Source organism: Typha latifolia, chromosome 7, assembly GCF_019914945.1.
Source record: "Typha latifolia isolate L0001 chromosome 7, TyphaL0001v2, whole genome shotgun sequence".
Classification (NCBI taxonomy): Eukaryota; Viridiplantae; Streptophyta; class Magnoliopsida; order Poales; family Typhaceae; genus Typha; species Typha latifolia.
This window is the reverse complement of record NC_133092.1, coordinates 11,478,353-11,488,652: the sequence shown is the minus strand read 5'-3', so window position 1 is coordinate 11,488,652 and position 10,300 is coordinate 11,478,353. Positions and strand designations below refer to the sequence as shown.

General features: G+C 36.8%; 1 protein-coding gene across 2 annotated transcripts; it reads right to left on the bottom strand.

Annotated features, from left to right (window-relative positions):
* Positions 1–4,423: 4,423 nt before the first annotated feature.
* LOC140792766 (65-kDa microtubule-associated protein 8) lies at positions 4,424–9,460 on the bottom strand. 2 transcript variants are annotated; one of them, XM_073143953.1, is made up of 11 exons: positions 9,001–9,460; positions 8,697–8,900; positions 8,361–8,606; positions 8,043–8,261; positions 6,486–6,644; positions 6,249–6,408; positions 6,010–6,161; positions 5,823–5,910; positions 5,675–5,748; positions 5,045–5,119; positions 4,424–4,927 (listed from the first exon to the last, which is right to left on the bottom strand). In XM_073143953.1, the coding sequence occupies exons 1-11, from the start codon at positions 9,082–9,084 to the stop codon at positions 4,628–4,630; spliced, it is 1,761 nt and encodes a 586-aa protein (XP_073000054.1). In that variant the 5' UTR covers positions 9,085–9,460; the 3' UTR covers positions 4,424–4,627. The 2 variants fall into 2 exon arrangements, with proteins under 2 accessions (XP_073000054.1, XP_073000055.1); XM_073143954.1 differs by having other exon boundaries at positions 8,361–8,590; positions 9,001–9,220.
* Positions 9,461–10,300: the final 840 nt, after the last annotated feature.

The window sequence follows — 10,300 nt, the reverse complement described above, 5'->3', positions numbered from 1 at the left end:
ACGAGGCTCAAGATAATCCACAAACGATATGACCACTTATTATACTGTCTCAATCACTCGTTTATTATTTCTTAATAATTTATATAGTTTTAATTAATTTATTTATTAAATGAGTCAGCTAAAAGGTAGAAAGAGATATCAGATATATGCGTTGTAGTAGTAAATTCAAGTCAAATGGGTTGTGTTAGCATTGTTTGTTTATATTAGTCACACCACAACTAGATGGGCAATAAATAGATAAGCTATGTGGGTTTTTTATTAAAAGAAAATAAAAATATATTACTTAATCACCTCAGTTATAAAGCTGCTAAAATAAGCGACCAAAAGAGTTCAAGGTAGGACCCTTTCTAAAGTAATACTAAATTATGTTTCTATCTGTAGATTTATTAGCTTCACGGTAGATATAGTTAACAAGTAAAAAAGTTAACAAGATATTTAATATTTATAATTATCTATTATGGAGGAAACAGACCTCAGGCCTAGGTGAATGTCCTTCAAGATGTTGACAAGGAGTAGGAGTCAATCTCAACTTAGAGATGGGAGATGTGTCCTAGAGGATGCACATGAAGGTCTCTCTAAGGCCATTTGCCTCGGCTTCAAGAGTGGATAAGTAGAGATTGTAGTGATTGCCGACTATGATCGGGAAAACTGATGAAGGATCATAGGATGAAGCTAGCCCAGGTTTATTGGAACTCGAAAATAAGTCGTTAGTGTTAAACTTTATGAACCCAAAGAAAGGTGATTCCCAACGGATAAGGGCTAGGGAAGCGGGAGTCTCAAATACTCATTGGCAAGAGCCAATGTTCTTTCCTATAGCAAGTTAAGAGAGTATTTTAATCAACCATCTCATAGATTGGGCAAGTCTTATCAAAACCAAGTCTCAGCCCAGTTAAAGTAAGTTAAAGTAAGTTTGGTTAGAAGTTTATTTTTACTAGATTTTTCAGATGAAGATTTTGATTTTTTGAGAAACACAAAGATCTTTTTGAGAAAGGAAGCCTGTGTTAAGACAGCAAATGAAGAGAATCACAGGGTCAAGGCAAAATAACATCTTTGTACATAAACCATTTTCCTATATTGAGTTTATCTCTGCTTCTTGTAATCAACCTATACATGTAGCATCTAAATTCATATTAGGGCACCTTTGTAATCTGCATATAAATACAATAGGTATTGTCTCAACAGCGATTTTAGCTAGCTGAGACTTGTCCAGCATAATATTCTCATATTCCTCTCTTGGTATCAGAGCAAGATATGGCTAGCGCCGTCAATAGCAATGTCTCCGGCGATGTTCAAGGAGAAAACACTGGCAACACTAGTAATACTAGCAAGTCTTTAACTTTTGTAGGTAATCTCCTTGGTTCTTTCTGTTCTATGAAGCTCAATCATGATAATTTCTTGCTTTGGAAGAATATGGTTCTGCCTGTGATTAGAGGCAACAAAATGGAAGGTTTCATAACAGGGGCCAAATAATGTCCACTTGAGTTCATTGAGGTAACTATTGAAGGAGCCATAAAGAGTGAGCTTCAAAACAATCCTGAGTATGAAAACTGGGTTGCTCGGGATCAGATTTTGCTGGGTTGGATTTACAACTCAATTGATATTGATGTAGCTTCAGAGTTGATGGGGTATGAAACCTCAAAAAAACTTTGGGAAGCCATTAAAGATCTATTTGGCTTGAAAAATAGGACAAATATTGTCTACTATAAGAGGGAATTTAGCTAATTGCATAAAGGAAGCATGAAGATAATCGATTACCTAAAATCTATGAAGAAATTAGTTGATAACTTGGCACTTGCAGGACATCTTGTGACCTTGGATGATCTTATCTCACAAACTCTTACTGGACTTGATTCACCTGACTACAATTCAATAGTGTACCAGATCATAGAAAAGGAAAATATTTCTTAGCTAGAACTTCAATCCAAACTCCTAACCTATGATGAGAGATTGGAACAACTAAATGCTGGTATTGCCTCCATCAATCTTGGTCAGCCAATAGCTAATTTTGCTAATACTAGAGGAAATAATAACTACAACAAAGGTCAGAGTTATCATAATCAATTTCAATCTCAGCATCAAACAGGCAACAATCGGGTTGTTGGTCGCTTCACAAGCAACAATATCCTGCTGAGTATAAGCTTTACTTGCCATCCAATCCTAATATCCCAAATGAACATGCTACTGTATGTGAAGCTATTAATTCGAAACATTGGAAATCAGCAATAGAAGAGGAATTAAGTGCCCTCAAGAGAAACAATACCTGGTCTCTGGTTCCATACCGAGAAACAATGAATGTAGTAGGCAACAAGTGGGTTTTTAAAGTCAAATACAACATTGATGGTAGTTTTCAAAGGTGCAAAGCAAGATTGGTGGCTAAAGGGTTTCATCAAACTCTTGGGGTTGATTTTAGTAAAATATTTAGTCCAGTGATAAAAGTTGCAATAGTGAGAGTTATTTTGACTCTAGCTATCTCAAAAGGATGGGCAATTAGACATAAATAATGCATTCTTGAATGGAAATCTTCAAGAAGCAGTGTATATGTACCAACCTGAAGGGTTTGAAGATATAGAAAAATCAAGTTATGTCTGCAAACTCCACAAAGCCTTATATGGCTTGAAACAAGCTCCTAGAGCTTGGTACGAAAAATTAAAGGTTACTCTGCTTAGATGGGGTTTCAAAAACTCCAAGTGTGACTCATCACTCTTCTTTGCAAAAAGTTCAAATCAAGTCATCTTTGTTTTGATTTATGTCGATGACATGATTGTGGCAGGTAATAACTCAAGATCTCTGCAAACCTTCATTGATAAGTTGAATAGGTTATTTTTCCTTAAAGATCTAGGACCTTTGCATCTATTTTTGGGAATTGAAGTAGCCAGAGATGAAACTGGCATGTATCTTACACAAACTAAGTACATTGAAGAGTTGTTGAAGAAGACAGACATGATGAATGTTAAACCTTGTTCAACACCAGCTGTTGTTGGTAAACATTTGACAGCCCTTGATGGTGAACCTATGCAGAATGTGTCTCTTTATAGGAGCATTATAGGGTCACTACAGTATGTAACTCATACAAGACCAGATTTGGCTTTTATTATAAACATGCTTAGTCAATTTCTACAAAGCCCTAAAGTGCAACATTGGCATGCTGTCAAAAGAGTTCTGCGGTATTTGAAGGGAACTAAAGATATGGGCCTACACATTAAGCACTGTGATAGGTTATCTTTGACGGGATACTCTGATGCAGACTGGGCCTGCAATCCAGATGACAGAAAGTCTATAGCAGGCTATTGTGTGTATTTTGGGGATACTCTTGTGTCATGGAGTTCTAAGAAACAGAATGTTGTATCCAGGTCAGAGTCAGAATATAGAGCTTTAGCTCATGTATCATGTGAAATAGCTTGGTTGGAATCACTCTTAGGTGAGTTAACTTTCCTATATTGAGTTTATCTGTGCTTCTTGTAATCAACCTACATGTATAGCATCCAGATTCACATTAGGGCACCTTTGTAATCTGCATATAAATACAATAGGTATTGTCTCAATAGCGATTTTAGCTAGCTGAGACTTGTCCAGCATAATATTCTCCTATTCCTCTCTGCGTGCTTGGGTGAAATTTGATTTGATTTTGTTTTTTTCTTTTTCTCCACCTTGTCATCCTCCTTATCACATGAATAAAGAGGCATAAAGGAAATGTAACCATTTTTTCTTTTAACCCAATTTATTATGGTCCAAACGTTTCCCTTTTGATTACTAATATTCATAATGGTTAGAATATTTTCTTATTGATTAGATGAAGGTTTTTTCATTGATTGAGATGGAAGTTTTCTTATTGATTAAGATAAAAGATTCTCATGAGATGAACGTTTATTTTCAATATGGTAACTCATAGCCATAAAGCTTGATAGGAGCTAGGCTATATATAGTGGATTTGGTCCCTAAGCTTATTCACTCAATTCAGAAAAGTCACACCATCAAAAGAGTGTTTGAGAGCTTAGAAGATCCAAAGCTAATTTGCAAAAATCATAAGTTCTGAAGTACACCAATGGCTGGAGGTATGATGATCTTTTGGGAGTTTAATTTTTGTATCCTTTATAGAATTTAATTCCGTATTTTGGATCGTATTCTTTTATTCTAACAGGAAATCCGCATTCATAATTTCATACCAAGGATTATACTCGTATGGTTAGTGAAACAAATACTATAATGTCTATCTATTTTATAGTTCGAATGCTTCTTCTTTTTTAAAGGAAAAGATTTTTGTCGATGAATAATTCAATTATAGATGCGTTCTGTAGAATCAGAGATCAAAAGCTGCTGCATAAACTCCTCAAGAAAGAATCCATTCTGTAGCATCGGGTTACTGCTTCTTCCCCGAGATAGAATCATAACTTCATACATGATAACGTAACAACTCTTAAACATATAAAACCTCATCAAAGTGGCAACACTCAGTTCCATAATTTCAAATTAATAAATACAAATCCTGACGATATCTACAGCATCACATTCACATACTTGAAATCGAGTAGAACTCCCAGTTTCGTTTACAAACATTTCTTTCTACAAGTTCAGTATTCATCCCCATACAAATTATACAAACAATTATAGTTTCGTTACGTTAAGAAAATCAAGGAGATGTCGGGCCTGAAAACGTCGCCGAGATCTCTGATGCTGTGTCTACTTTAAGACTATGGTCATGTCTATTATTCCAGATCTTCTTCTGCATCTGGGCCTTCCTGCCTTTTCTAATCAATGAGCTTTCTTGATCTGGATAGTTGTTATCTGACAACCTCTTATTCAGAGGGGAGGGAGAAGCAAAACTGCTGTTTAAGCTTCTGTTTGAAAGACGGCTGCTGCTCATCCTCGGCCTCGATCCGAATGAACTCTCCTGCACTTTTACTAGTTGTGTTTGGATCTTTTTCCTTTCCTGTAGAGTGATAATATTTTTGCAAGTGAATTTGGCATGATCATGTACAAGTATAAGGTATGATCTTTTGGTTTGGTTTTCCTTTATATTCATTATTGAGTAGAATTTGCTACTTACCCGCTGCCTGTACTTCTCCTCTTCCTTTTCTTGCCGTAACAAAGCATATTCTTGAAGCATTGCCAACAGAGGGAGCTGTGAAGAGATTAACTGAAGTGACTATGGATGCAGGACAAGGATTCTAACCCTCAATAAGGTGTGAATTATATAGGTAACATTCCAATATTGGTTGTATGATTCTGTTTCAGAAAATTTTCTATGAAAATTATGCATTACACTTGCAGATGACTAAAAGATGGCCGTTATTGTTTATCTTCTACTATTTTTGAAAAGGAAAATTAGATTCTTGTGAAGGAAAATGCTATTAAATAGTTGCAAATTATCTTAGTTGCAGCCTGTACTTTCTGATAAGGACTTTCTTCTGCAACTGTTATTGTTTAGCAATCCTTATATGGTTATATTTCTTTACCGCTGTCATATATTCTGTCCTCTATCAACATGATGCTTCATAGATGTCAATTAACTGATACATAAAAGAGGTTTGAAGCTATTTAATGATATAATATGGCCTAAGCTGTTTACTGGATCTTGTAATGTTTCAAATTAGCCAAACACAAGAATTTAACCATTAGTAATCGAAAGGCAAATATGAGCATAATGGTTAATTACTCAAAGAGTGATATTCCTCACCTCATCATACAAGAAAACTTTCTTCCTTTCCTCTTCCCATATCTTAGTCTTCATCATCAGTAACTCCAGCAAGGCTGCAATTTTTATCTCATTAGCATCTCATTAGTCTATCTTACATCTGTCCTTACTAAGACCATGTAACACTTACCTGGAATCTTATTGACAGTTATTCTAGCACGCTCAGCACGTCTTAAATTCTTGTGAGCTCCTCTGCTTACCGAATACCGGTTCTCATCCTGTCGACAAAAAAAAATTATCCAAATGGCATGATGCAGATCTTAATTACCTGAAACATAATATTAGACTTGTGTTTAAATGGTGGATTAGGAGAAAACCCTGCTGTATTCTTCCAACCAGCGCTCTTCGTCACATGAAGCCATCCACTTTTCGACCTTGTCCATAATGTCTTTCCTGCTGCAAGCCTCATCTTTTGCCTTAGATATGTAGTCTTCCATTCTCTTCAGTAGGTCAACATGGTCCATATCTCCTTCAAGTCAGTCAAATGCAAATGTTATAACTAGCTAAAATAGTTTTGGAAAAATCAAATGAGAAGGAAGTGAAGCTAGCATCACACCAGCAATGATAAGATTCATGATTCTATCCATCTCTAATTGAGACGGTAACTCCAGGTGAGATCTCTTGCATATTTCCTCAAGCTCGATTTGCTTTTTGAAGTATAGTTCTTTCATTTTGCTTGCTTTTAGCTGATCCAACCTCTCAACTTCAGACTCAACCTGAAATTTCAAATGTGAGGATTAGCTGTGACCTCAAGTTTACATCTAACATACTGTGTCTTGTTTTTAGTTTGTGCCTTCTCAATTGTGGCGAGTGTAAGGCTTCCGGGACTTAAAATTCCATTTGCACAGGTTGATGATGAAAAGATCCTAATGTGAGCAAATGGTTTCTGGTCCTCAAAGGATGTGTCCAAGAGATTCCATAAGTTTGTCAATGCTTTCTCAAGATTGCAGAGCTGCAGATTAGTAGTATTGAAATGTTAGACAGAGCAAATGTAGTATAGTAATTAAGGAAACAACAGCAGTTATAGTCCATTTGGAGGTATCTGAACTGAACAATTGGCGATGCATTAACCTACTCAAATTCTTTACTTACATGAATACCATTGAAGAGATAAAAGTAGTTTTGTCTGAGGACTGTCGTGCCAGTGGCACGGGGCGTGCCGAGTGCATGACACACTGGCACAACCATGGCACACCCTAAAAATAAACATCTAGGCCTTTTTAGAATTTTAAAGTGGTTTTTATGGATAAATGAAAGTCCTTTAGCCCTAGATATTGGGGTAGCACTTCCAATTTTGCGTAGAACTACATACGTGTTTAATTCAAAATATATGACAAAGTACCAAAACTTGAAGCAGGTAAATCTACTTTAATCATGTGATATGAGTCTAATTTGGTGATTTCTCTGATTTCTTTTATGTCATTTGTTCTAAAATTGGGAGAAATTTCTAGGAAAACTCTAATTTCGTATTAGCATCAAGGGGAGTATCTTCAGGACTTCTTTGTGCCGTATGCCAATACTCCATCTGCCTGACATAAATGACTTAAAATTCTAGCAAATATTGCATTTTGCCATTTCGAGCACATACGTGGAATTAGCTCTAACTGTAGTTATTTGTGGTTCTTCCCATGGATGGCCATGCCGCCGACGTACCGGCACATGGCACAAGGGTGCCGCATAGCACCCCTCCTAATAGCATCGTCGCTCACCATCGACCTCGTCGGCGATCGCCGCTCGCCGTGGCCGTCGCTTAGATCCGGATCCGAACCCACAACTTAAGTTTTTAACCCTCTCCCGATCTCTCTCTCTCTATCTCGATCTCTCTTCTCTCGGGCGGGCTAGGGCACCCAACGAAGCGACGGCCATGGCGATCGGCAAGCGACAGCGATAGCGACGGCGACTACAAAAGCAAAGGTGAGTATCCCTTACCTCTTTCTCTCATTTTCTTATGGCACAGCCAGCAAGTGTCGCGGCACGTGCCATGCCGTGCCGTGCTGGCCAGTGGTCGACACGGACAGCACGGTCCGTGTCTGTGGCATGGCCATCGTTGGCTCTTCCATTTGATTCCATTCTTTTTTTTTCTAGAATGTGAGAATGAAAAATAAAGAGGAGTCATCTAAATTCTACTTTGTGTGTGAAAAATATAATTAGTCTTTTTAGTTTGTTTCATGCTATTAACTTTTTGAAGCTTGCAACAAATCATTTAATACACTGAGACTTTTCAGCACTTAATTGTTTGGACATAGTGATTCTATGGTGTATTCCAATACTCACTTCAGTTAAGAATTATAGTTATGAGCCATCTATCCACAAGCAACATTTAATTGTTAAAAGATGATAATGAGATCACCTTCTCCATTCTCATCTTCTTCTCGCCTTTGAGATTCTCTACGGTGCAGCGAAGCTTGTCCAAAACATCGTCACTAATGTTCTTTGATTGCTTTCCTCCTGAAGCATCTAATAAACTTTGGTGAACATCAGCAATGACCACTACAGCATCCATCCCCATAGTTGCAGCAAGGTCATAAACTGCAATTTTATACTCCTCAACTCTGCGAAGTCGATCACTCTATCATCACCAACAACAACAAAATAAAGACATGTTAAAAAGGCGAAAAGATTGCCATAACAGATGGATGTATTGCATGACTTGAGATTATATCAGCACCTTTTCTTTTAGAAGTCTTTGTAGTTCATTCTGGTACTCTACAAGCTTTTTTAGTGAGAGATCAGCTTCATTTACCGCAACATTTTTGCGCGGTGATTCGCCTGATATTTCTGATGAGATCTTCTGGATTTCTGTCTGAACCTCGCGAAATTGTCGTAGCCTCTCTTCCTTCCTCATCTGCATTTCTTGAAGGGCAGGAGTAATAGAATCAAGCTGCTCCTTTAGAGTCCCTGTCAATTTCTCTGGCTGTATTAAAGAGATTTATAGCTCAGTTTTATTTCCTCCAAATCTAGTAGTATCAAACATAAGAGTGAGATAATTAAGTTAATAGCTTACTCTGCCTGGAAATGATCTCTCTCCAAGAGAAAGCAGAAGATTAGTGAATTCTGCTTCTGAATCTGCCAATGCTTGATGCAGCCGAACTCGTGAGATATTAGCAGTGTCAACCTTTCTCCTGTAAACATCTAGGCATTCCTGCTCCAATTCAAGGAGGATTCTTTCTCTTTCTTGTTGGTCTTGTCCCACTTCATCCCAAATCATCTGTTTCCATTTCACAGTGAGCAATCAAACAAGGAAGCTGCCAGTTGTGTACTAGCTAGAAACTAATGAGTCTCTTGGATGATGAATGAGAAGAAAGAACCTTTAATTCTTGAAGCAGATAAGCACATGAGGACTCTGGCAATGCAGAGGCTGGAGAATTTCCAGCCATTTGGATTGAGACCATGTTAAGAATTTTGTGGCAGAAGTATTGGTCAGAAATATTTCTGAGAGAAGTACAATGCAACTAAGAGTAGCAGTGCCGAAGGATATAAATCTAAGGTAGTATATTAGAGAAAAAGAAGGGTAAAGTGCCAAAAGATGTGGATAGATGGAAGGTAGTAGTGGCTTTAGATGAGTGTTTTGCTTGCAAGACAAGTAGGACATCTGTGGTAGGTGCTGCCATGAGCTGCAACTGAACCTGAAGCTTTACAAACAAGAGTCAGAAACATTCATCTCTCTCTCTCTAGAATCCATTGTATTATTATTACTTTTTTTCTTGTTATTTAGTTTGGAGGATAACAACCTAGCTTGAATAAAAGTATCAAAACCAACCAATCTCTACCAAAAAATGGTACCAGAACACTAATATTCTGTTAGGGATACCAAGGTTACCATGTAAAATATCCTAAATACCCTTGTAAATTTCTTTTCCTCTTTCTCTTAACTTCTTAAATAATCAAAATACCATCACAAAAGCCAATCTTCCTAAAGAATGTGTTTCTCAAGAGTATTTTAATAAATTTAGATAATGTTAGAAACCGTCTCGAGGGTATTTTAGTAATCACAATCGCGGCGTTAATCATAAAATTACTAATTATTTCCTTTATCTTTTTTTTTTGAAGGAAAAAAAAAACTCTTTACTTCTTGTCTGAAGGAAAGATGAGCTTTCTCATTCAGGTGATGGATGCTTTGCATCTGTATGATATATATGAGTGGTGGAAGCTTCATTCTGAAACAGAGCTTGTAATTGAAGCTGTACAGATGTCTGCCCCTCACTGCCTCCAGTGGTGGGGTCAGTGCACTTTGAGACTGCAACACTCAATCTGCATGATAATTTTCTTAAGAGGATTCTGAAAGCAACTGATGTTCTTAAAAATTTCCATTTATTATAATTCACTTTTGGAGAGCTGCTGATTTCTCCAAGATGTTACTTTCTCTCTGACACTTGCTATTAACATCATACCTAAACAAGTTCTGATCACTCATAAAACGAGCACTGACTTTAGGATTAATTATATGAAAATTTATATATAGCACCCTGTCTTTTAAAAAAATTATGATTTACATCATACATTTTTACTATTTACAAATTGAGCTCTATAAATTAGCGAATATGTGTAGAAAATACCATGTTATTAGATTAATTAGTTAATTTAACTAAATCTCTGAGTTAAATTAAC